Genomic DNA, 26,792 nt, shown 5'->3' with positions numbered 1-26,792 from the left:
AACCAGCAATAGACTCATTTCTCAGCTTTCAGGATAAAGTCGCTCACACGCCCTCACTTTCTTGAGCATGAGAGAAAGAGGAGGAGTTCCAGGAACTGAACGTACCCCAAAGCCAGTGGTGTTGCTTGATCTAATCTTTGAGCTTCCTCTCAATGCAGGTTGTGAGTTGTTGTCCTTCACCTCCCCTGGGTTTGGTGATGGAAAGCGGAGGCATTCAGTCTGGCATGAAGGGAAGATGTCAGGCAGGTGAGCATCCTGGGTTGTACAATATGGTGACAAAAGACAGATAAAAAGGTTGATTTCTTTGACCCGGGTGACTGAGGACCTTCGGGTCTGGGACCGTTGAAACCTTTGCCATCACCTTGCTCTGTCAATCATGTGCTGCGTTAGCTTGGGCTGCTACAGCAAAATACCACAGATTGGGCGGTTTAAATGTTTGTGGCTTAAACAACAAACATTTGTTTCACATGGTTCTGGAGGCTAAGAAGTCCAAGATCAAGGTGCTAGCAGCTTCAGTGTCTGGTAAGGGTCCTCTTCCTGGCTTGCAGACGGCCGCCTTCTTGCTATACTCTCACAGGATAAAGAGATCTTAGGTCTCTCGCTTTTTTCCCCATCATGAGGGCCCCACGCTCATAAGCTCATCTCACCCAAGTTATCTCTCAAAGCCCCACTTCCTCATACCATCACAGTGGAGATTAGGGCTTCAACATATGAATTTTTAGGAAGACACAAATATTCAATCCATAGCCTGTGCCTTTAGTTTTCCTTGTGTCCCTAAGCCCTTCCTAGGTATAGTGAGAGAGAATGAGAAGGAACAAACAAAAATCTTGTAAAATGAGTTAAATACATTTCAGACACCAAGTTGCTGACTTTGTCTTTTTCCAGCGCGTTGCGGGGAGGGGAATCCAGTCTCATCTTGCTGGGTTTAGAAAGGCCCCAGTGGGTGCCGCCTGGTCTGTTCACTGTAGTCATGGATGTTGGTCACCTCTGGAAGCCATGAGCCATACTGTCCAACTGAGCCCCCAGGACAGCCTCGGTCTCTGTGATAAACTCAGCCTAACCTCTCCAAGTCCCTTCAAAGATGCGGCACAGCTCTTCCCTCTAAATCAAGTCATACATTACTTGTGTGAACCAGCTATGCTTCTTTCAATTTTAATGGAATTATTGCCCCTCTGGGCTTTCTTTCCAGTTGTTTTAACAATTGCCTTCCATCGAGTTTAGGGTTGACATGTACACACTGCTAGCGGGGAAGGAGAGGGTAGGACAAATTGAGAAAGTAGCGTAGATATATATATACACTATCAGGTGTAAAATCGAGAACTAGCAGGAAGCTGCTATATAACACAGGGAGCCCAGCCCAGCACTCTGTGATGGCCTAGAGGTGTGGAATGGAGGGGGAGGGAGGCTCAAGAGAAAGGGGAGATAGATATATATATATGACTATGAGTAATTCTTGTTGGTGTTCGGCAGAGACCACTAAAACATTGTAAAGCAATTCGCCTCCAATAAAAAAAAGAAACGAAAAAGAAAAAAGAAGAAGCCCAAATGCTTAGATGGAAGAGGAGGCAGTTGGCCAGAGAACAGGGAAAGAGTGTTCCAACCTGAGGAAGTTGCATATGCAGAGACTGGAAAGCAGAGGGAGGGGGAAAGACAAAGACAGAGGGAGAGAGAATATGAATGACTCCTTCTAAAGCAGAAACGTGTTCAGTATGTTCAGGGCACAGAAGGGGATGATGAGATGATTAAAGAAACCCCCAAAGGGACATGAAGAACCTCATGGGCCATGAGGGCACTTAGATCTCATTCTGTGGGCCATGGAATTTAAGAAGGAACGTTAGAAGAATCAGTCTGGGGAGAGTATGGAGAATTGATACGGGTGGGGAGCATGATGGCTGGGGTCCAGTGAGAGACTGCTGTAAGTCATCCAGATGGGAGCTGAGGGTGACCTGCTTCAGGTAACGGCGTTTGAGAAACGATAATACCTGATCTTGGAGCAGGTACAGGAAACGGGCATTCTAAAATCCTGTTGCTGAGATAGCTCATGCAACTTTCTGGAAAGCAACTAAGGAATACGTAACAAAGCTTAAAAAAACGGGTATTACTTTTGATTCAGTAATTCCCTTTCTAGGACTTATTCTACATAAATAATTAAGACTGTGCAATTCATCTCAATATTAATTATAAAAGGAAAAGGTTGAAAACAAATGTCCAGCACTGGATATCAAACATATGTATGCAAATAATATTTTAGACATTAAAACCATATTTTAAGAGAAAAATTAAAACAGATAACCAACAAGGGCCTACTGTGTAGCACAGGGAACTCTGCTAAATATTCTAATAATCTAAATGGGAAAAGGATTTGAAAAAGAATAGATACGTATATGTGTGTGCATGCGTGCTACAGTTGTGTTCAATTCTTTGCGACCCACATGGACTGTAGCCCACCAGGCTTCTCTGCCCAGGGGATTCTCCAGGCAAGAAAACGGGATTGGACTCCATGCCCTCCTCCAGGGCATCTTCCTCACCCAGGGACTGAACCCATATCTCTTATGTCTCCTGCATTGGTAGGCGGGTTCTTTACCACTAGCGCTACCTGGGTAGCCCTACCAGGAAAGTCCCTAAAATAAAGATTATAAAAGAAAACAAAGCATTTTAGAGGTTTACTGTTCCACTAGGGATCATTGTTGTTGTCAGGCACTAAGTCATGTCCAACTCTGCAACCCCATGGACTGCAGCATGTCAGGCTTCCCTGTCCCTCACTATCTCACTGAGTTTGCTAAAACTCATGTCCATTGAGTCAGTGATGCCATCCAGCCATCTCATCCTCTGTTGCCCCCTTCTCTTCTTGCCCTCAGTCTTTCCCAGCATCAGGGTCTTTTCCAATGAGTCGGTTCTTTGCATCAGGTGGCCAAAGTATTGGCCCTTCAGCTTTAGCATTAGTCTTTCCAGGGAATATTCAGGGTTAATTTCCTTTAGAATTGACCGGTTTGATCTTCTTGCAGTCCAAGGGACTCTCAAGAGTCTTCTCCAGCACTACAATTCGAAAGCATCAATTCTTAGGCACTCAGCCTTCTTTATGGTCCAACTCTCACATCTGTACAGGACTGCTGGAAAAACCATAGCTTTGACTATACAAATCTTTGTCAGCAAAGTGATGTGTCTGCTTTTTAATATGCTGTCTAGGTTTGTCATGGCTTTTCTTAGCTATTAGTAAATAAATCTAGTATTAAACTTAAAAAACAAAGAACAAAAATAATTGCTGTCCATCAACAACCTCAAGAGACTCTTCTAAAACAAAAAAAACCATTTGCTGGAATTCCACACTCTGGCTCAGGCTCCTCCCCCTAAACTCCCTGGGTGTATTAGTCATTGACTGGCTCTTCTTTTCCAACCCAGTTCTCTTCTGGCCTCAGAACTGAGACAAGGGAGTTCAGGTGGCTCTGCAGCCAGGCTGTGTGGCGAGCGGGTGGAGACGGGGTGGGGACGATTGTGGCTGGGCTGCCAGACCTCGTCTTGTCGTTGTTGTGGGGCCAGGGGACAAAAGCCATCCCAGAGGTTCCTGCCCTGGGAAAGGACAGTTTCCTCCCTTCTGCACATCTTTACAGTCAGGGCCCTTTTAGGACTTGGTCTCTGAGGCTTGACTGGGTGCTGAGTTGTATCACGTTTGCTGTTGAGTCGCTCAGTCGTCTCTAACTCTTTTGTGACGCCATGGACCGTAGCCCGTCAGGCTCCTCTGTTCACGGGATTTTCAAGGCAAGAATACCGGAGTGGGTTGCCATTTCCTTCTCCAAAAGGGTGGTACTCCCCCACTGGGAGTCGAACCCGGGCCACCTAGGTCAAAACCAGGAATCCTAACTGCTAGACATGTGGGAGACAATTGGAAATATCACCTTTGGGGGTGGGCTATCTGAGTTCAGGGCTGGCTGAGCATGGCAGAGTTGGGAGGAGTTTGGAAGCCCATTCGAGTGGTCAGAGATCTCTGCCCCTCACCCTCGGCATGGTCACTGAACCAGAAAGCAAGATGCTGGATTCCAGGCCAGTGGAGTAGACTGGCTAAGAGTGTGGGTTCTTGAAACAGTCAGCCTGGGTTCGAATCCTTGTTCAGTCACTCAGTTGCTGTCATGTCCGACTCTATAGGTTAGAATCCTAGCTATGCTATTTTCTAGCTGTGTCATCTTGGGCAAATTACTACTAAATTTTTTGCTCCAGGGTTTCCCTACTTTGTGGACTCTTTATGAGAATTCAATCAGTTAATTCATCTAAAGTATTTTTAAAAGGACTAGTGTGTGAAAGTAGTGAATAAATGTCAGCTGTATCATTGAGCTGTGCCTGGAGATTGTAGTGGGTACTCGGCATGTCTTAGGGCCTCCACTTTCCCCATCGGAGCAATGGGAAGAACCACAACATCCTTCCCTTATTCCCTATCCTTTGAACTTGAGATCCCTGAGATGGGCAATGACTCTCCTCAGTGTAGGTTGGAAGTAGAACACTAGATGCCCATCTGGTTGTTTCCCAAATGTCCGTCTGCAAACTGGGAATGGCAGTCCAGTGCCCACCCAGTGAATCTCAGGGCCAGGGGTCAGTTGGATGTTTCTGGACCACTCTCTGAAACAGTGCTGCCCTCTGTGAATATCTGGGCCCCCACCTCGAGACTAGGAGGCAAGCCATCCTGGGGTCAACTAGTCTTCATCACCTTTCTCAGGTAACAAAAGTGGGTTTGCATGAACATGATTCATGGCGGTGTCCAGGCCATCAGGCCCACACTGCTCCCAAAGCTTGTGGGCACCGCGGCCCCAGGGGCCTGGTCCCAGTCCTGGAGAGGTGGGCACTCTGCCCTTTCCCCAGCAGTGCCCTGGAGCAACAGCTGGGGAGAACACTGCACTGGGGTCTGTGGGCCTTGGGGTACACATGGGGCACTTAGACTCTCATAGGACTTATGGCAATGAAACTGCTCACAAACAAAGTACAGACTTGCCTGTTGGCTGGGGTCACAGAGGAAAAGCCCAGGGTGCAATGAGAGGCTATAATGGAGAGTTGAATTTGGAAGACCTTCAGAAGCTTAAAGCCAAGGGCGGGGCGGGCACTGGAGGGGAGAGAGAACTGTGTATCCTGCTTGTTGTTGTTCAGTTCCTCAGTCGTGTCCAACTCTCTGCGACCCTATGGACTGAGCACCCCAGGCTTCTCTGTCTTTCAGCATCTCCCGGAGCTTGCTCAAACTCACGTCCATTGAGTTGGTGATGCCATCTAACCATCTCGTCTTCTGTTGTCTCCTTCTCCCCCTGCCTTTGATCTTTCTCTGCTTAAATTGATCACTTAACCTAGCAATATATCCTTAAAAACTCTTGGTTACTTTTTTTGCAAATATTTTTTACATTTTATGTTTTCCTAATCAAACTCCCCTTTCTCTCTAGACAAATGAGTGGTCTCGGTTGAGGTTTTGTTGTTGTTGTTGTTGTTATATTTACTGTTAGAAACTACATAGCCTCAAGCTTTTTCCTTAGTAGGGCCACAGCTCAAGGTGCTCCAAGGCACTGAGCTCCCTGGAGGCATCACCTCCCTTAATCCTCACGGCAAGCCCACCCTGTGAGTACTTGCTCCTGTTATACAGAAGGGCCGCTGAGGCTCAGTGAGGTCAATGATTTGCCCGAGTCACATAGTTACAAACGGGCTCAGCTGGAAAAAAAGAATTGAGAACGTTCCAATTTCCGACTTCTGGATGCTTACTGCTGTGTAGTACTGTATTCCTGATCATTTCTTTAGGAAAGTTTCTCAGAAGTGGAATGACTGGATCAGAAGGGCCTGGTTTGTTTTTTTATTTTTGAGGCTGTTGCCACATGTGCTCACAAACACTTTACACTGATATCAAAGAAAGAAAGATATGCTTTCAGCAAATATCACCTTCCATGTTCCCCACACTGGTTCTTCTTTTTTTTAAAAAATACTTATTTATTTGGCTGCACCGGGTTATAGCTTTTGAGATCTAGCTCCCTGACCAGGGATCGAGCCTGGTCTCCCTGCATTGGGAGCTTGGAATCTTAGTCACTGAATCACCAGGAAAGTCCTCGTGTATGTTTTGTAGCCCCCTCCACCGTGCTTTCGCGTCTCCACAGCATCTCTCCATCCATCATCCACTCGGCGCGCATCTACCACGCACCTACCTGTTCCTGGAGACATCGATGGGGCCGGGGCTGCAGGTTCCCTCAGCCACAGTAGCTGGTGTTTATCTGACTCCCCTACGTGGGTGTGCGGGTGTGGCCAGGCCTGCGTTCCCCCAGCCCCTACGGGGACCTGAAACTCTCCCCGCAGGCCTTGTTCTGACACTGGGCTGGCCATCTGGGGCATCGGCTGGGAAAACACCCCACTTTCCTTCAGTGTCTGTACCTCCTCCCTCCCTGTGTCTCTCATTTCCCAGAAGCCAAGGGGAAATCCCACGGGCCTGGGTGACCCAGGAAGGGGAGAAGTGGCCCATTTTCTTGGGCTTCAGGAAAGGTGGCTCTGCAGTGCTTTCATTTTCCCTGTCCTCTGTCTCCTTCACTTCATCCTCCCCTGGTATCTTCCTCTTGCCACCCCAGGCAACGTCCTGCCCCACTCTGCTTGGGACCGGCCTAAAAAAGCCGCCACCTTCCTGGGCCAGGGGTAGCTCTCTCAGCTTCTTTCCTCTCTCACTGGGAAACCCTCCCTTCCTTTCCTTATCCCTCTTGGCCCATAAGTTTCCAGAATGTGGGCTTAACTCAAGACAGTTTTCTGGGTATACACGACAATTTGAGGCTTCCTTGATGGCTCAGAGAGTAAAGAATCTGTCTGCAATGCAGGAGACCTGGGTTTGATCTCTGAGTTGGGAAGATCCCCTGGAAAAGGGAATGGCAACCCACTCCAATATTCTTGCCTGGAGAATCCCCGTGGACAGAGAGCCTGATGGGCTACAGTCCACGGGGTCACAAAGAGCTGGACATGACTGAACAATTAACACACACACACAGGAGAGTTTCAGGTGGTAAATGAACTGAGCATTAAATAACCCTGAGGTACTTAGCAAGAAAAGTTTTCAATTATTTTATTTTCAGTGCTCTGTCATTCTTCCTGGTCTCCTCAAAGAGTCTCTATTTGATGAAGATGTATCTTTCAACATTTATAATGTGGCTTTATTTTTATTTATGGGGGGAGAATATGTCTTTATTCATTTTTATTTTTTGGCCACACTGTGTAGCATGTGGTATCTTAATTCCCTGCCCAGCGATCAAACCCACACATTCTGCATTGGAAGCATGGAGCATTAACCACTGGACCACCAGGGGAGTCCCTAACGTGGCTTTATTTTTAGTGTACTTATTTTTACAATTCCTTTCTGTTTTAGGCAAGCAGTACAAAATACCCATTTATATTGTTATATTTTCTAATTTTTCTGCATACCTACCTCTGTACCTAATCTCATATAGATGGAGTCTATATAAAATCATGTACAATCATCTACATACATGATTTTTTGAAGTGTAGCCTTTTTTCTCTTTCTTTCATCACTTGTTTCTTTTTTCTCTCCCTCTTCTCTTCTCCCACTGGCAAGACCAGCAGCATAATTTGCAGGGCCAAGTGCAATATGAAAATGTAGTACTTATGCTGCAAAATTGTTAAGAATTTTGAGATGGAGACGACAGAGCATTTGACCAAGTCCAAGACTTTCCTAAGTGCGGGGCCCTCTGATGCACAGGCCACCCGGCTTGTGGGATCTTAGTTCCCTCCGCAGGGATTGAACTCATGCCCTTGGCAGCAGAAGCGCTGAGTTCTAACCACTGCACCACCAGGGAATTTCCACTCACCTTTCTCATTTACCCATTTTCATAACCTGGTCTGTGTTCTTTCATACGTTCCTCCATGTTCACATGATCATACCAATTCCCATGGAAATCCCTCCAAATGGTATAAGTCTATTTTATTCTTTACAAAGGCTGCATAAGATGTCATGATGTAAATGGACCATATTTAGTCTGCAATTTTCCCAACACATTGGCATTCACTTCTTCCAATTGTTTGCTGTTCAAAAAACTGTAATGAATATTTTTACATTTGGGCATCTTTGCATTGTAAAGTGAATTCTCAAGACAGGGTAAAAGTTCCTTTTCAAATGAATTTATTGCAGCAAACATGTGAATCAAATTTATGGAAAAATGTGAAACATAGGCAGGAACAAGGTCTGGGAAGTGAGGATCCTACATTGGGCCCCCTGTGAACTGAGGCCTGGATGGAAGGAGGCTGAGAGGTAATGTCTACTTTTGTTTCTGCAGCACAGAAGTCCAAACACAAAAGTCAGCATCACTTCTTGGGATAAGGGACAGGAAAATGCCCATGACACAGAAAACAAATCGAGTATCGCTGATATCAATAAACTGCCTTGGCAACAGTTGTCCTTGGAGTTGACATCCCCTGCTCACTGTTTCACTCAGTCAGTCAATCAACAAACACTGTGTTGGGCACCCTGGGGGATGTGGGGCTGACCCAGACTTTGACCCTGCCCTCCAGGGTTTTTTTTTCACATATGTTGAAAACATATGTGCCTTTATGTATGAGAAATATTTTCTCAGACCCACAGAGAGGTGTACAGAAGTGAGCTAGAGCCCCCGTAATACACACATACAGTTACAGCCTCATACACACTCATATATACATGCAAAGACATACACTCAGGGTACACATACTGCCACAACCACATACACACACACACACACCACAATCACACACACAAGCACTGCAGCCAGCATTCCAATTCCCCCTTTTCCCAGCACACACAGAAATAACAATTACACTGGCGTGCTGGGACCATTGCTGTGGGAACTGAGATTCTGAAATTCTAACTTGAGGGCATCTGAATTCTTGCTCCGACTATGATATTAGCCACAGAGTCTGTGCTCTGAATTCTGAGTCATTTCACCCTCAGGAGGTCAGGCTAGGCAGCCAACCAGGGAGTTGGTGAGAACAGGCAATTAAAGGTCTGATTATTTTCTGTCTGAGTGATGGAGTAGCCTTGTCGGATGTTTGTAGGAAAGTTGTGTCTGCAGGCACACGCACGCATATATGTGTGTGTGTGTGTGTGTGTGTGTGCGCGCGTGCATGCGTGCGCATGTGCACAGGTGTGTATGCTCATCCAGGAGTGAGTCCATGGAATATTCTCAGATGAGGCCGAGATTGGGTAGCAGTCATGCCTGAATCTTCAGCTCTTGCATCATTCAGGCCAGGCCAGGCTAGGCTGTGATAATAAATACATCTCAAAAATCATTTCATTTCATTCATTTAGTTGTTATTGAGTCGCTAAGTGGCTTAATACTAAATAGCCTCACTTCTTACACAAAATTCAAGGTGGGTCAACATCCCCCTCCATCCTGTGGTTGAATCTGGAACCCAGGATCTCTAATTCGGCCATAACAGAGCAGAAAGGAGGCTCATTGACTCTCACCTACCTTGGCCTGGCAGTGGGCATATGTCTTTCTGCCTAGACATCAAGGGCTCCAAACTAAGGGCAGGGGAACCTGGAACCATAGAGGAGTTCCTTAGTAAGCACAGAGTCCCAGCCATATCCACCCTTCATGCTTCTGCAAAGCAGAATATCCCTGCCTAGCATGGAGCCCATTCCTTGAAGACAGTTCAGATCCTGGCTCTGCCACTTGCTAGCTGGGTGACTTCAGGCCATGTATCAGCCAGCATTCCAACAGGAAACAGGTGGTACCTTCAAAATAGGAGTTTGAAGGGGTGTTATTTGGAAAGAATAATGTGATAACCAGGTGCTTGGAGCAGCTGAGCTGTCACCACCCTTAGCCAGAGGAGATAAGACCACAGAGCAGTCAATGAGATCCAGAAGGAGAAAGTCAAGCAGAGGTGAGCCCCTGGAGATAAGCAATGACCTTCAGATGAAGGATGAGCCTACCCAAGGGATCGCATGAGCAGGAAGTCAGGAGGATACCACCACGACTTCACGGCTTCACTCCTTCCCTCCCTCCTCTCTCTGGGGGGGCTCCCCACTGGCTGAGCCCAACAGAAGCCCAAGGGCCCTACGAGATGCTGATTTAGTCCAAACAGGTCAGCCTCTCAGGGCAAAGTGGACAGAGGTTCTGGAGGAACAAATGGACAGTCTGGCACAGACAACTGATTTCTATTTTCTGGGCTTCCCTTCTCTAATTTCTTAAAAGTGGATGCTAATACCTACCTCACTGTGTTATTGAAGGAAAATGAAATACTGTATGCAAAGACCTGGCATATAGTCGGCCCTCGGCAAATGTTAGTTTCTCAGTGTGTGAAGATACTTCGTAGTCCAACGGCTTTCAGTCTAGGGTGTGCCAACTTCCCTGAAGTCTGGTATGAATTTCTCAAACAAATTTTTCAAACCAAAAGTGTTTTTCCTAATAATAACTCCCATTTTCGAGCTACTTATATATGTGAAGTATTTTACCGGTATTGTCTCCTTTTAGCCTTACAATACTTTCTTAAGTGTTACTGTAAATGAATTGGGACTCTGGCCGAGAGCAGTGAGTAACCCCTCTGTGGTCACTCAGCCAGTGAGTGGGTCTGGCCCCAAAGCCACAGTTGTTCCTTTCTGCTCTTCTCTGATTTCTGAGCACGTGTGCACTATAATAGATGAAGTGGGGGATGCTGAGAATTTCCGTGCCCTGAAGGAGGTAAATGCCCCCAAGGTTGAGGGCCCTGTCTTAGCAGAGGCCCCATGTAGACACTGCAGGCTCCAATGAGTGCCTCTACCTTTCACCTGTGTGCCCTCCTCAGGCCGGAGTTCACTCACCCACCACAGCTGTTGCTGGTTAATTTCAGGTCACCCATCTCCGACCCCATCTGACCAGCCCAACACCACCAGTGCAGAGAGCCAGACCTTGGAGCCAGGTGAGGAACGATCTTACTGGGCTCATCGGCAGCTTTCTGAGACCAAACAGGTGGTCTGCTGGTGTGATGGAAAAGGGAAATGGGTTTTTACGGTACCAGGGAGATTCCCTAACTTTAGACAACACTTCTCCTTCCTGACCCAATGACTAAAGTTCCACCACTAGATTCACTTTAAGATCTTAGTGCTACCATCTTTGAGAGGCTATTGATCAAAAATCATGCACATGTGGGCAAAGTATTCAGTGAGCATTTAAAGAGGATTTGTTGAGAACAAGCTAAAGGACTCTTGGTAGGGGTAGTGGGGTTCCATCAGATGGGGCCTTGATTAACTCAACAGATGTTTAAGGATCTACTCTGTGCAAAGTTTTGTGCAACCCTGGGCAGAAACAGGAGGCAGGCTCTGGGGAAGAGGGAATCACCATCCACTGAAATGGCCCATCTTTAACTCCATCATCAACCCCATGTCCATCCTTCCAGGCTCCGGGGTCATGATGGCATCCTCCTTGGTAGTAACCTCAAAATAGTGGAGGAGCCTGGGAGGGGAAATATGGCCCCCATAGTACCAGGAGGAGGTGGGGGTGAGGGAGGGGAGGAGGGATGGGGGTGTCTCTGAGCCCACAACCTCCTTTCACACAAAGTGACTCTGGAGGCGGAGGCAAGAGAGAAGAGTTTGTGGGGACTGGACACCCCAGGGTTAACTCATCTTAACCTCTAATCACCTTCGGCCCTATCCTCTCCTGATTCTAAGGAGGATCAAAGGGTCAGGGGAGGAGCCAGCCCAGCCCCCATTTTGCAGACAGGAAGGCTGAGGCCCAGAGAGGGTAGGGGACTGTCCAAGGTCACGCAGCAGATCCTTGGTAGCGCCCTTGGCCACTCCCCTCCCCCCTCCCCCATTTCCATCCCTGGGTCGGCAGCATCAGCATCTGCCGAGGTTCAGGTGGTGTCTGGCGCTTCCAGGGGAGCGACTCCAGGTCCGTCTGGTGAATGGGAGCAGCCGCTGCGACGGGACAGTGGAGATCTGGTTCAGGCAGTCGTGGCAGCCCATGTGCGGGGCGCTCTGGGAGCTCGATACCTCCCACACCCTGTGCAGCTGGCTGGACTGCGGCCAGGCTCACCCGCTGGAACTGCCGGTCCTACAGACCCCGGAGCCGCCGCTCGGGGCAGCCGCGGGGAACGCCAGCTGGGCGCCGAACACCACGTGGGTCCTGGCCCCTGCGGTCCAGTGCAGCCGCCCCGAATGGCTGAGCTGCAAGGTGGTGGAGCGCGGCTGCCGCAGCGAAGAGTGGCCAGCCCAGGTCAACTGTACAGGTAGGAGCAGACCAACCCGCACCTGCCGCCCGGCCCCTTGCCCGTCCCACCTCTCAGGCCTTCGGCCACTGACCCTCCCTCCCGTCCTCAATTCTGGCCCCTGGGGCCCAAGCATCGCCCTCTGAACTGAAATCCCACCCACCAGGGACGCAGATACAACTGGTTCCCACACCTGAGGCGCCAGCAGGGCCCCAGGCCCCTGGTACATTAAACACACCAGGTTCCCAGCATCTCTTAGCTCTTAGGCTCCCCAGGCCCCAGACCTGTTTTTCAGGCCCCGCCCACCGGGTCTCTAGCCCCACCCACTAGTCCTCGGCCCAGAGAGGAGATTCCTCAATACCGCCCACCAGGCTACTAGCCCCTCCCGCGGGCTCCCCAACCCGAGGTCCCCAGCCTTGACAGGCAGTCTTCTCCAGCCCCTCTCACTGGGTCTACAACCCTGGGGAACCACTCCCCTGCCCAGTCCCGACAGACGATCCTCTCACCCCTTCCCTTCCTCTCCCTCTTTCCTCCCATCCCCAAACCCCTTCTCCTCCCATCCCCAGAAAAACGCGATTTGAAATTGGTGGGTGGTGGCAGCCCATGCGAGGGCCGAGTGGAGATGCTAGAGCTCGGCCAGTGGGGTTCGGTGTGTGACGACACGTGGGACCTGGAGGATGCTCACGTGGTGTGCCGGCAGCTGGGCTGCGGCTGGGCAGTCCAGGCCCTGCCCGGCTTGCACTTTGCCCCTGGCCAAGGACACATCCACCGGGACCAAGTGAACTGCAGCGGGTTGGAGACTTACCTGTGGGACTGCCCGGGGCTGCCTGGAAATGGGTATTGTGGCCACAAGGAGGACGCTGGAGTGGTGTGTTCAGGTGAGTTGGCGATGCTGAACCAGGGTCATCCAGGACTCACTGTAGGCCTGCTGGGCCTCCGTGAGTGCTGGAGAGACCCACCCTGCCCGCGGGAGGTCCCAGCCCAAAGGGAAGGTGAGACCCAAACAAACATAATCCAGGAGAGAGAGTGGCACATGACCTAAGAAAGGCAGCCAGGTGGAGTTAAGAGGCAGCAGACAGTGCAGAGCTGGAGGTGAAGCCTGCCCTCCTCCTGGAGTGGGTGACGTTAGAGATGAGGCTCTTCCTGAGCGAGAGTTGGTCACCTGGTTCAGTGCAGCAAGGGGAGCTGGAGGCAGGGAGGTCCTGAGGAGGCCGTCAGCGGCCCCCCGATGAGGACCGGAAGTTCTGGTCCAGCCAGGGCTTCTCTTCTTGTGCCCGAGAATGGAGAGGGAAGAGCGATCTTGTCCAAGGTATATTCTGAGTCAGTAGGTCTGAGGCAGGGCTTTAAAGTCTGCATTTCTAATAGGATCCCAGGTGATACTGAAGTTGCCGGTCCTCGGACCATGCTTTGAGCAGCAGAGATGTAGACAGCACAGGGTCAGCCAGAGCAGATGGGGCGGACGAGAGGGGCATGCAGAGGCAGAAGGGAGAGCATCTGGAGACCCTGGGCTCTGGGGAGTCTGCATCTGTAGGTCAGGGCTGCTGGGGGTTTCCACCCAAAGGATCCTGACCTGACTCTGACCCCCCCACCCCCTGCAGAGCACCAGTCCTGGCGCCTGACCGGGGGCACTGACCCCTGCGAGGGGCAGGTGGAGGTGTACTTCCGAGGGGTCTGGAACACAGTGTGTGACAGTGAGTGGTACGACTCAGAGGCCAACGTGCTCTGCCAGGACTTGGGCTGTGGGACCGTGGCCCGGGTGCCCAAGGGGCTGCCCCACTCCTTGTCGGGCAAGATGTACTACTCATGCAAGGGAAGGGAGTCCACCCTCTCCAAATGCTTCTGGCGGTTCAACAACTCCAACCTCTGCAGACAGTCCCAGGCAGCCAGGGTCCTCTGCTCAGGTACCCCTCCTCGTCCTCCCCACTCCACTCCCCCATCCCCAGAAATTCCATCTGAATTCACAGCCTAAGAACTTGTAGCCCAAGGACTAGAGCTTGGGCTAGATCAGGAATGGCAAATACTGGCATAAGAGGGACCGTGGCCCTCACTGTGCCCAGGGTACACGGTATTGATCAGGGTATTCTTTTCCCCAGATCCTTGACACAGCCCTAGAATCATGAATCCAATCTTTATTAAGGCATTATTATATATGAAGCAGTGTTCCCTAGTGACTAGACTTGGCTCAGGAAAAGAAACCAATTTGCCATCCTAGGGCTGGTGATCACCATAAAAAAAAATTAGAAGACACTAATAATATTAGTCACAGTGTGTGGAGCCCTAATCAGATGCCAGGCATTCCTGGGGACTTGGTATGTATTTCAGTAAAGCCTCCTACCTGCTCTATGAATTAGGTTTCACCGAGTCTAAGATGGCATCGATCATAAGTCACACTATTATTGGGTTTCCCTGGTAGCTCAGCTGGTAAAGAATCCTGCAATGCAGGAGACCCCGGTTTGATTCCTGAGTCAGGAAGATCCACTGGATAAGGGATAGGCTACCCACTCCAGTATTCTTGGGCTTCCCTGGTGGCTCAGCTGATAAAGAATTTGCCTGTGATGCGGGAAACCTAGGTTTGATCCCTGGGTTGGGAAGATCCCTTGGAGAAGGGAATGGCTACCCACTCCAGTATTCTGGCCTGGAGAATTCCATGGACTAGTCCATGGGGTCACAAAGAGTTGGACGTGACTGAACAACTTTCACTTTCACACTGTTATTCTTTTATGCACCATCCGGGACAAAAATGCTGCCAAAATAAACTCTTGATGTGCCATCAATTGAATTGATTGATATTATGACACCCTATTTCCAAGGTGTTAAAATGTGAAGAAGCAAAAGCGTTAGACTTGAACAAACACAGTGTCAGCATCTCTGTGGAGTTCAGACACCAGGCTATGAATTCCGGCTCTGCTAATTACCAGCTGGGAGGCTTCATTCATGAATATGCAGATGTTGATACCAGGCACTTCACAGAGTAGCTAGGAAATCAGACAGTATCCACTATGGAATGTTGTAAGCCCCCTCCCTTACCAGTCAAATGATTATGATAATGATGAGACTGTCAGTTTCCCACTTCCTGAGGCAGGTGTGAAGAACAAATTCAATACAAGATGGAAATATTTGTGTTGTCTAGCAGATTATACAGAAGGAAGGGCTAATTCTTTCATTAGCCCTTTATTTTAACCAAAGAATCATCCTTGCCTTTAATCCATCAGATCTTCTTTATTGTGGGGTGTGGGACTCAGCCATGTGCCCCGGTGGGAACACACCCCCAGTTTCAGGCCACTTGTCTGTCCTGTCCACTTTCTAGCACAAAGCCCGGCCACCTAGGTGCTTGGGTGCATGTGCTGAGTGAATGAGCGGTGCTTTCTAACAGGTTCCCGGAGTCTGCTCAATCTGTCCACTACTGAAGTCCCTGCAAGTGGTCAGCCGGTCACTGTGGGTGAGTATCTCTAGGGGCAGTTTTTCAGAAGCTTGGGTGCATGCATGCATGTTGTGTGTGTGTGTGTGTGTGTGTGTCTGAGAAAGGGGTCTGATGGTCTGTCCCCTATCCCCCACCTCCAGACAATGAACTTAACTCCCCAACTGTCCTTGGGCTCTCTGGATGTTCTGTGCTCTGCTCACTCACCTGCCTCTGTATGTCAGCTCCACAGTTCCCTGAATCCTGACCATTCCATGGGCAGGAATCCTCTTCCCACTCTCCAGGAGCTGGTGTAGGGCAGGAGGATAGAGTTGGAGAGAGTCAGAGCTGATCTGACACCAGCCAGAGAGTGGGGACACCGAGGGTAGCAGCCAGTGTGTTTATAATGTTCTGGGCACTGGCTAGGGCTTTACAGTCATTATTTCCCAACACTTTAATCCTCCCAGCAGCCCCCTGGGGAGGTCTTCCCATGACCCTTACACAGAAGAAGCAGCTCAGGCTCAGAGGGTGGGTTGCCAGCCTGCCACTGTTGCCTGGAACCTGCATCTGAGGCTCTGAACTCCGAATCCACACTTGGTCTGTCCTCCAGCTGTGTGTAGCTTAGCCATCTCGGGAATCAACTTCTGGGGTCCAACCCTCAGCTGTACCTCTTGCTAGTTGTGTGATGCTGGGCAATTCTTAACCTCTCTGAGCCTCAGATCCTAGACTACAAAATGAGGATGAGAATCACAGTACTTCTCACCTAGCATTGTTGCTGTGAGTCTCCGGTGAAGAGCACACGTCACAACAGGGCTCAGTACACAGTAAGCATTGCCTGGGCATCAGTTATTCTTGTTTATTGATTCAGTCCAGGCGTGGAGCCCCTTGGCAGCCCCAGGATAAGCACAGGGTTCAGCCCTCATTCATAGGCTTACCCCTCCCTCTGCTCCTGGCTCCCTCTTTCAGATCCTCTCCAGAGGCGGTGGGTAGCATGGGGAGCGGACAGAAGGCCACCAAGTCCTGCCAGAGAACCTGGCGATGGATGAGGGCACAGAGTGGGAATGAAAAACTTTAGGGTAAACTCCTGTCAGGACCCCTACACTTACCCTCTCACACTTTTAATTCCTGAGGTTGGGGTAGGGGACCACGCTGCCCTCAGAGGAGCAAAGCACTTATGGAGACCTATTCTCCAAGGATCACACTCCAGCCCATGATCCAGCAGCCCCTCCTTCAGCCTCTGACCCTCTTGGCTCATGTTCACAGGTCTCCCCCAGACCCCCAGCCTAGTCTTTCCCTTGCACCTTCTTCCTGCTGCTAAATCCAGTTCCCACCCTGGCCCAAACTGCTCCATTTTCAAGAGGAGGGGAGAAAGTGAGGACAGGGAGAGGGTGATCCTCCTAGGGGGAGCAGACACTGCTGCCAGTCAGGGGGCCTGGGTGAGCTTGTCCCCCCAGCCTCCCATGTTACTGTCACTCCCCTTCCTCCAGCCCTGAAGTCTGCATACCCCAGGCCTTCTGCACTGAGCAGGAGCATGGGTGATGAGGGTTAGGGTTTCACTGTGGCCTCCATCTGTTCTCCATGCTCTGCGTTATTTTCAGCCGGGGTGGGGCCAGGAGGGAGGGGAAGGCAAGCAGTCACACCAGGGCTTCAGGGCCGGAAGGTCTGGAGTTCTGGCCCTCACCCCTGCCCTCAGGGAGTGCAGCTCCAGTAGGGGGGATGCATCTGGGCCAAGGGAAGGAGATCTCTCTCTCTCCTGATGATCTGTTCCCTGCCTGCAGAGGCTCAAAGCCACCTTCCCTGGGAATCCAGCCCTGGTCTAACCCACAGAGAATCAGTGTCCCTTGGAGGGATGCACGCCTGTCCGTACCTTCATCACACCAGGCATCTCACTGAATTGGACTGAGTCAGCTTGTCCATCCATCTTCCCATTAGACAGAGACAGAGACCCTCAAGGCCTGTGACACTGCTATCCTATTTGTCTCCCCAGGTCTAGTGCCTGGCACATTGTGGGTGCTCAGTGATTATTGAGCAGAGACAGATCCATGTGGGCTGGTGGCCAGGAGAAAGTTTCATTCAATGACTCATTCAGTATGCATTTCTCAGGCACCTACTATATACTAGACGGGCTTCCCAGGTGGTGCAGTGATAAAGAATCTGCCTGCCAATGTTGGAAATGCAGGAGATGTGGGTTTGATCCCTGGGTTGGGAAGATCCCCTGGAGAAGGAAATGGTAACCCACTCCAGTATTCTTGCCTGGAGAAACCCATGGACGGAGGAGTCTGGCGGGCTACAGTCCATGGGGTCACAATGAGTTGGCCACAACTGAGCGACTTCACTTGGGAAGATCCCCTGGAGGAGGAGATAGCAACCCACTTCAGTATTCTTGCCTAAAAAATCCCATGGACCGAGGAGCCTGGTGGACTATAGTCCAGGGGGTCACAAAGATTCAGACATGACTGAACACACACTATATACCAGGCACCTAAAAGCAGATGGGAAAATTGGAAAAAAAAAAAGAAGGGAGGAAAAGGAGAGGTCCGAAAGGGAAGTGGGTCAGGTGCAGAGAGGAAGGAGAGGTGAGATAGACAAGGAGAAGTCCATGTCCATTCCTCTTTCTCCCTGATTTGGGGTTCTTTCTTCCAGAATCTTCTGTGATGGTGAAAACGAAGGCCTGGGAACCTCGAGAACTAATGCTCCTCATCCCCTGCATCATTCTCGGAGTTCTCCTTCTGGTCTCACTCATTTTCATAGCCATCATCCTCTTGAGAATTAAAGGAAAATACGGTAGGTGCAGAGTCCTCGGAGCCACAGGAAAGACCCAGGGATGAAAACAAGCAGACCTGAGGCACAGTCTTCCCAGGGGGATGTGAGCCATGGGGGTCGCCAGCAGGACTGAAAGTGATCCAGCAATGGCCACCCAGCCCTGGTCCCAAGATGCACCTCCTGATGGGAAGGATTTTCCCAGCATGCCCTTCAGAAGTGGTCCACGGGAGGACCGCATTGTGTGTGTGTGTTTAGGGGCATATGGAGGCAGGGAAGGTGGGGAGGGAAGTGTCTCTATCAGAACAGAAGCAGGAAGACTGGAAAGGCACAAAAAGTGACTTGTAGAATCTCTGCCTCCCCCTCCAGCCCTCCCCGCTGTGGTAAACCACCAGCACTCACCCACCACCACCCCGGCAGGGATGGAAAGCTATCAAGAGGTCCCCATCACAATCACCAAAGAAGGTAGGATGTCGCCTGCCCTGGGGGTGGGGAGGGCAGGGGAGGACAAAAAGGGAATACTTTCTGGAGGGTCAGTACTGCTTAGGTCAAAGCAGTGCCCCAGCTGGAGAAGAATCCTGGACCAGCCCATGCATACTCACGGGTCCTTGAGCAAGTCCAGCCTCAGTCTGGGCCTCAATGGGCAGAGGACCTTCCAGTGCATCATCCTAGAGCTCTAGGCTTTTGAATTCTGGACCAAAACAGGTCCAAGGCATTTTGGACCTTAGTTCTCAAGGAGAGCTGTGTTCTGCTAATTGGCCAGTAGGTTTGTGACATTACCACCTCTTCTAATAGTCTGCCCAGAATCAGCCTGTCTGTAGAGCCCCATCAAAGTTTTCCTGGAGCATAACTGTATTTCATATTTTCCAAATAAAAAAAGGAATCAGTCATCCATCTTTAATGATATACTCTTGAAAGTCTTGTGAAGGAGTTTGAGTTTAATCTCATGTGTTATGAATGTTTTAAATCACCTTTATTTGAAAGAGTTCAATGAGACAAAACCAATACAAACCTCAGGCAAATATTATAAAGATTCTTTGCACACAGGATCCATATATTTGAGAAGAGAATATGAACACAGAACCTAGCACAAGGGTAAGCCCAGAGCAGCCACTCACTGAATATCATGGTCTAGAGGTTAAGAGCCACACTGCCTCTTCTCTGGGCCATGTGAGACTCTCTCTGTGCCTCAGTTTCCCCAGCTATAAAATGGGGACCCTAACGTAGCGGCCTCACAGAGTTATTACGAGCACTAAATGAGATATTATTGGATTGACCAAAAAGTTCATTAGGGTTATTTTCCATAAGATCTCCTGCATTGGCAGGTGAATTCTTTACCACTGAGCTACCAGGGAAGCCCTCTGTAAGATCTTATGGAAGAACCTGGATGAACTTTTTGGACATCTCAATATTTGTAAATGTTGGAATAGGGCCTGGCATGTAGTGACTACTATGTGCTTGTTAAATTTAAAAAAAAATTGTTATTTGGTTCCCTGTGTTTGAAATGGATGGGGGGAGCTTAGACAACCCGGGCCTGACAGTCTTGCACAAGGTGGGCTGCCTGGCATGCTCCCCGCCCCTCCATCTCCGGTCCCCAAAAGCCGTGCTGTCTGCCGCCTCTCTCTGCTCCTTTCTGTCCCCTGCCTTGCCATGCCCCCACTCTGTTCTCTCCCCAGTTCCCAAGCTGCCCATCCAGGTCCAGGCCCCGTCCCCCGAAGACTCGAATTCCAGCTCGGACTCAGACTATGAGCACTATGACTTCAGAACCCAGCCTCCTGTGGCCCTGACCACCTTCTACAGTGAGTGCCTGGGCCCGACTCCTGAGGGCCCACCTGCCCGCTCCAGGGAGAGGGCCCAGCTGGCTGGGGAACTGCAGTAGGTTCCCCCCCAGTGACTCCTGCATGTCGAGGGTGGCACCTCCCTTGTTGTGACCACCGGACTGACTCTCCATGGTCCTGCACTGAGGTTTTCCAAGTGTGTTGTGACCCTGGAGACATCTCAAGGCATTTCCTCTTGGACCACCTTTTTTCTGGTGTTTGTGACCATGCAGGGTCTCAAAGTCAGTCTGTCGACATTCACCTAAATGTGGCTGCATCTCTGTACGATATGAGGGACTCCGGTTCAGATGGCTTCTTGCTCGCTCACACCCCTCCTGTGTCCCATTCTGCTCCATCAGTCTCACCTCCTCTCCCACCTCCACCATGAGCCCAGCTCGCACCCCTTAGCTGGCTTCTCCAGCTCTGCTCTCTGCCTGCTGGGGATGTAGGAGGAGGAAAGGCAGTGCTCAGACAGGGCACACGTGATGCAAGGAGGTCAGAGGAAAGCAGAGACTCTCACAGCCATCGTGAATCCCTTGGGAGCTCATCAAAACTTCCTGAGCCCCAGCCGGGACCTACTTTATAAGCTAGGATGCGAGTTTGGTTGTGTGGGACACAGCCTCCAAATGACATCATCCGGAGAAGCTGGAGGGGCCCAGGCTCCTTTCTGGCTGCTCTGCAGTCCCTAAGACGTTGCCCTGTCCTCACGGTCCAGAGTGGCTCACTGCCATGTCTGCATTCTAGACCAACGGAATGGGGGAGGTAAGGCATGCCCCACCTGTAAGGCAGCATGCCAGGGACACCCACACGGCTCCCATTCACTTTCCACCTACCAGAACTTTAACCCAGCAGCTACAAGAGAGGCAGGGAGACAAAGCTCTTGTCCTGGGCAGCTGAGTGTCCAGATGAAGGCCAGAGATCTCTTACTACGTGGTGGGCAGGATGGACACTGGGAACAGCAGCCATCTTTGCCTCCCCCCTGACCCCTGGCTGAACCAGGGCCTCTGGAGGGGCCATGTGGATGATTCTAGTCTGTGGGGCCATGGAGCAGCCTTGGGGAGCCATAGAAATGAGTGTCCTTAAAATCTGAGATTCTGAGCCCAGTCTTGTAAGATGCAAGACTGGCAGTCCAAAATGCTATTAATATGACACCAAGACTAAAAGTCAGTAGTAACACATTTAAAAGAGCTGACTCCCAGATTCCCAACATTCAAGTCCTTAAGATGCTATGAATCTGCATCTCTCTGATTCTGAAATGGAGGTACTACAGCCCAGGATGCAAAGATTCCAGACCTTCGGCTTCCACTCTGGGAAAGCTCCACTTTCTGGCCAGAAGAAGCCTGTCCCCAGGCTGGTTTAAGATTGAGGTTCAAGGTCTGCCTGGATTAGGATGTTAGCCTGGGATTTGAGGAATGAGACTAAGCCTCTCCATACGTCAGGGTGGTCCTCCTGCCCTGTTCAGCCTCCCGAATCCCACAGAACACCAGCCTCTGCTCCGGGCTCCTCTGGACAAGGAGGTGGAGGCTTCCCCACCTCCTTCCTCACCGCCACCTCTGCTTGTAGATTCCCAGCGGCATCGCTTCACAGAGGAGGAGGCCCAGCAGAACAGGTTCCAGATGCCCCCCCTGGAGGAAGGTGAGTCAGCCTGAGGAGAGACGTGGAGGGAGGGAGGTGACTAGGATGCCAGCACTGCCTCCGGACCTATCAGCTCACTCACCTCGAGAAGCATCAGTGCAATCTCCCTCAACAGGTCCTTCCTGACTTTAACCAATTCCCATTGGCAGTAAGTTCTTTTTCAGGTCTAACTTAAAGCCCTCTTGCTGCACTGTATCTTCTTGATCACCATTCTCTCTTTCAGGCCCAGGACTAGAAGAAGTGCATGCTTCCGAGGTCCCACCTGCCAACCCTGAACACTGCATTGCAAACCCTCCCTCCCTGGACCCTCTTCCACATCCTCCAAGAAGCAAAAGCAGCTCCAGCACATCTTCAGGGGAGGTGTACTGTAATAGCCCCAACAGCAAGCGACCTCTATGGAACTCTCAAGTGTTTTCATCAGAGAGGAACCCCCTCCTGGAGCAGCCCCCCAACTTGGAGCTGGCTGGCTCCCAGGCAACTATTCCAGGTAAGGCAGGCCCAGGACTGTGTACCTCCTCCAGCCTCCTATCCTATATGAGACCTGACTGGAGGAAGTGTAAAGCTGGAAGCCCTGAGCCAGGCTGAGTTCACGATTCTAGTCCCTGCTCAGCAGCCACTTGCTGTGTGATTGTGGACAAGTTTCTCACCCTCTCTGGGCCTTTGTTTCCTCAGTTGTCAAGCTAAGGACTTTACTGAGTCTTGAGGGCCTTCTAGCTCTGGCACTTTGTGAACTAGCCTGGCAGAGGGTGACTGGCTCTGGGGTTTTCCAGCAGGGCCCTCAGCTGATGACAGCTCCAGCACCTCCTCTGGAGAGTGGTACCAGAACTACCAGCTGCCGCCCCAGCCCCTTCCTGCTGAGCAGTTTGGATGTCCAGGTGCCAGTGGTGGGGGTGAGGAGGGATCCTGGGAGGGGGCACAGAGAGGGACTGGAGGGTAGATGAATGGGGGAGTTCTGGATACATCAGCTCAAGGGGAAAAGAAGAAAAATAGTGAGTTTTATTTTTTTTATACAAAAAAGAATTTGAGAAGGTAGAGAAAATGACTGAAGGTGGGATGGAGAGAGATTCAAAGAGATTACCTTGAGAGGAAGTGAGCTCCCCATTAGTGGAAGCATTCAAGCAGAAGCAGCCAGATGGCTCCATGGGAGAGATGGTGGTCACAGAGTGGTTCCCAGCACTTGGGGACCACAGCCCTGCTCTACAAGACAAGACTCTGCCTTCAGGACTGACATTCTATTGAGGGCAGTAATCATGAACAAGATGATAAGATGGTCTCATATAGCATCATGGGGGAGAAGGAGGTGGGTCCAGATCCACTCAGCTCTGTCCCTGCTTAGCAGGGGCAAGACTGGGCCTCTCGCTGACCTGAGCCTCCCTGTCACACAGGGTCCCGCGCTCCCCAGCCTGACTCCTCCTCCGATGAAGAATACGACGACATCGGAGCGGCCTAGCCCGGGTTCAGCTCTGTGTGCTCCCTCTTGCCAGACTCCTGCTCTGCCAAATCCCTCTGCTCCATGCCCCACCCCACCCCCATCCTCCCCGATCATCCCCCCCGGGGCTGATAGTCCTCCCCTGGAGACAGGAAAGGAAACTCCATACCTCTTATGGCTCAGCCTCCACCCATCAACAGAACCTCCCAGCACAGCCCTCCTCCAACCCAAACAGCAGCCCCACGGCACAGGCACTACCCCTGAGAGGTAGTGAGCTCTCTGCCTCGGGGGTGAGCAAGCAGCAGAGTCTGGGCCACTTCTTGGCAGGCCATGTGGAGGGGCTGGACTGGATGATTCCTGGGGCCCCTTCCAGTTCTCGTGTGTCTGGGGCTTTGGTTGCCTGAGTGTCTGACAACTCAGGGTTGAGAGGTACTGCTGGGGGCAGGGGAACCTCACGTGCAGGAGCTGTTGGGCTGGTGTTGCTCTGACAGGTGGGTGCTGGGGCTTGGGGAGGCAGGCAGCAGCTGATACAGGCTAAGCTCAGCTTGGTACTTGCATCAGCAAGGAGTCCAGCCATCCTGAGCACAGCCAACTGACAGCAATCAGGACGGCTGCCCCTCCCCAACCACTGGGGCTGGGGCTAGAGGCCAGCCCTGCCTCTAGAGATGCTTGGAGCCCATCAGGGACACAGCCCTGTTCTGCAGTGACCATCCCTGGACAGCGGATCCTTATTCTGAGCCTCCTACAGTTTACAAAGATGGTCCCATCCAGGCCCCACCCCCACCCCCATCCCCAGAGGCCCAGAGTGGGGCCCAGCCCCCGTGGGGGCAGAAGCACAGAGACGTCTTTCAGGAGGGACCCGGAGGCTGCACTAGGCCCTGGGTCCCCACCTGTCTGCTTGGATTGATGGGAGTGTCCCCATGAACGTTGTCATCAGTGTTACTCCTGGAGCTGTAAACGCGTCCAGGCAGCCTCCAGGGAGAGGCTTGAGGGCTCAGAGCTAGCTTCTGGTGTCCTTTTCTGAGTATCCCAAGATTAAACTCATTGCTGAATGAGACTGGGGCATGCAGTCACAAGTCCTTGAACCCACAGAACTCAGGCTTCGTGTGTATGTGTGTACGTGTGTGTGTGTGTTGTGTGTGTCGGGTGGGGGCAGCTCTGTCCACTGAGGTGGAAATGTCAGGGCAAATTGGAAATGTACTGTGGCCCGGCACCATGAAAAGTGCTAGGGGTACAGCAGGCACAGAGCCTGCTCTCCTGGAGGAGATGGACAGACGCCTGTGAGTTCAATACCACCTGCCTCCCTGATCTGCCAACCAGCCCTGGATCAGTGGGGCCAGGGGGACACTGTCCCCCAGGGGGACATTTTGATCTGGCTTCTAAGAGCTTCTGAGGCAGGGGAGGATGAGTAGATTTTATCTCAGACCTGCCTGGAAAAGGCATGGATCCCAGGCTGCTCAGAGGCTGAGGTGTTACCCGAGCTGCACCGGTCAATGCCCAGCTCTGCCTTCGGGGAGACGGCTGGGGGTCAGATTTTCTCTGAGCGCTCCCAGAGCCGGGGGATGGAGCAGAAGGCCACTCAGGCTCCTGCACCGAGGGACTGGGCAGGCCTGTTTTCTGTTCACCTGTCTCAGAGGTGCAGAGAAAGCTGGCATTCTCCAGGGCAACCGTCACAGGATGTGGTTGCCGCTGTGAAGGGGCCCCCTCTTCAGGCCCTCCGAACCCTTCTGGGGCAGCGGGGGATTCCTAGCGGAGGAGCTGGTGCAGGGGTGGGTGGGGTCAGACTCCCAGGTTGGTTTGTAGAAAGTTTTTTTTGGCAGACAGCCAAGGTTCAAATCCTGACTCCACACTGTCCTGACTGTGCGGCCTCTGGCAAGTCACTCAACATCTCTGAGCCTTTGCTATGAAGTTCATCTGCAAAGTGTCCACAGCAGCAGAAGGCACCACATAGGTGGTGGCAAGGGTTAGAAGCTTGGCAATAGATGTTCCCTACTGACAATAGATGAATCTAATGGGTAGATTCACCAGTAGAGGAGAGAGATCTCTGTGAAAGAAGGAGGAGGGGACGAGAAGACCCCTCTCGTGGTCTTCATGGGGTCGTAGTGTGTTGGTGCTGGAGGAGGTTTGTTCTCACTCTCATTTCACAGGTGGGGATGTTGAGCCCTGCCAGGGGAAAGGACTTGTCCAGGGTCACTCAGCAGAGTTAGTGGCCGACTCACACTTTGGCCCCGACCCCTCCCCAGCTTCGTCCCTTGGGGTCCACCTCTGCGTTCTCCCTCTTTTCTCTCTGAAGCCACCTCCCCATCCTTGGGCCCCTCCTTCACACACACACACACACACACACACACACACACACACATACCAGTCTCAGAGAAATTGCGAAACTCTGAGACATGTCTCTCTGGCTCTCTCCCAGCCTTCAGGCAGCCTGGGACCCCCATGGTCGCACGTGGCAGGGACTTTCTGAGGGCTGATGTTGTGACCCACAAGCCCTCCAGCTCCTGGGCTGGGTGAGGGGAGCTCCTCCCGGGGAAGACCCTTCCCCCATCTCTATGCCTCCAGGGCACTCAGACCACTCCTTACAGAGTCAGACCTTGAGCTGGAACTGAAGAGGCTGGGATGAATGACATCCCGCACTGACCAGAAGGAGTGGAAGCCTGGCAGGGGAGTCACCATCATAATCAGGTGTGCTTACCCTTACTCCATGGAATTCTCCAGGCAAGGATGATGCAGTGGGTTGCCATTCTCTTCTCCAGTGGATCTTCTTGACCTAGGGATCAAACTTGCGTCTCTTGCATTGGCAGACAGGTTCTTTACCACTGAGCCACCAGGGAAGCCCTATACACTTTACCCTCCACTCTTTAGAGACCTGGTTTCCCTGGTAGCTCAGATCATAAAGAATCCATCTGCAATGAAGAAGACTTAGGTTCGATCCCTGGGTCGAGAAGATCCCCTGGAGAAGGGAATGGTAACCCACTCCAGTATTCTTGCCTGGGAAATCCCATGGACAGAGGAGCCTGGTGGGCTACAGTCCATGGGGTTGCAAGAAGTCAGACACAACTAATTGACTAACACACACACTTTATAGACCTTACCCTATATATACCTCAAGGATCTGGGAGAGGAAAAACAAAGATGTTAAGTGGATGGGGAGCTGAATCCCAATTTCAGAAACACTGATTTGGAGGAGGGGCTATATCTGAAATGGAGGCGTTCCAGCAATTTTCCGGCTCTGTGAGCACAGGGAAAAAGTGAGGCACAGGGAACTCATGGGGCGCAAGAGAGCCCCTGTCCCTGCTGGAGGGTGGCCATCATGGAAGGCTTTCTGGGGAAGTGATGCTGAGCTGGGTCATAAAAGATGGGTAGGAGTTAGCTATGGGAGTGGAGACGAATGAGCATTCCAAGTTGAAGACATCGCATAAGCAAAGAGAGCAAGAAACTGGGTGTCTTTCAAGGTAGAGGGTGGCCCAGCTTGTGAAGAGAAGAGGCTGAAGACCACCAATTCTCACATCAACTCTATTTCATAAGTGAGAAAACTGAGGCCCAGAGAGGTTAAGTAAAATGTCCAAGTCACACAGCTAAAAAG

General features: G+C 51.2%; 1 protein-coding gene across 4 annotated transcripts in view; it reads left to right on the top strand.

Moving 5' to 3' along the window:
• CD6 (CD6 molecule) overlaps positions 1–24,261 on the top strand; it is a 44,433-nt gene extending 20,172 nt beyond the window's left edge. Inside the window, exons 2-13 of one of the 4 annotated variants that reach the window (XM_061166400.1) lie at positions 10,813–10,881; positions 11,839–12,189; positions 12,735–13,046; positions 13,767–14,069; positions 15,542–15,607; positions 18,209–18,349; positions 18,695–18,790; positions 20,002–20,124; positions 21,706–21,777; positions 22,001–22,264; positions 22,551–22,652; positions 23,163–24,261. In XM_061166400.1, coding sequence (XP_061022383.1) covers positions 10,813–10,881; positions 11,839–12,189; positions 12,735–13,046; positions 13,767–14,069; positions 15,542–15,607; positions 18,209–18,349; positions 18,695–18,790; positions 20,002–20,124; positions 21,706–21,777; positions 22,001–22,264; positions 22,551–22,652; positions 23,163–23,227 — 1,964 coding nt within the window. In that variant the 3' untranslated portion in view covers positions 23,228–24,261. Of the gene's footprint in view, positions 1–10,812; positions 10,882–11,838; positions 12,190–12,734; positions 13,047–13,766; positions 14,070–15,541; positions 15,608–18,208; positions 18,350–18,694; positions 18,791–20,001; positions 20,125–21,705; positions 21,778–22,000; positions 22,265–22,547; positions 22,653–23,162 lie in introns of all 4 variants that reach the window. The other 3 variants (XM_061166394.1, XM_061166406.1, XM_061166413.1) reach the window with 3 other exon arrangements.
• Positions 24,262–26,792: the final 2,531 nt, after the last annotated feature.

Source organism: Dama dama, chromosome 2 (genome assembly GCF_033118175.1).
Source record: "Dama dama isolate Ldn47 chromosome 2, ASM3311817v1, whole genome shotgun sequence".
NCBI classification, from domain to species: Eukaryota; Metazoa; Chordata; class Mammalia; order Artiodactyla; family Cervidae; genus Dama; species Dama dama.
This window is presented reverse-complemented; position numbering and strand designations above follow the sequence as displayed.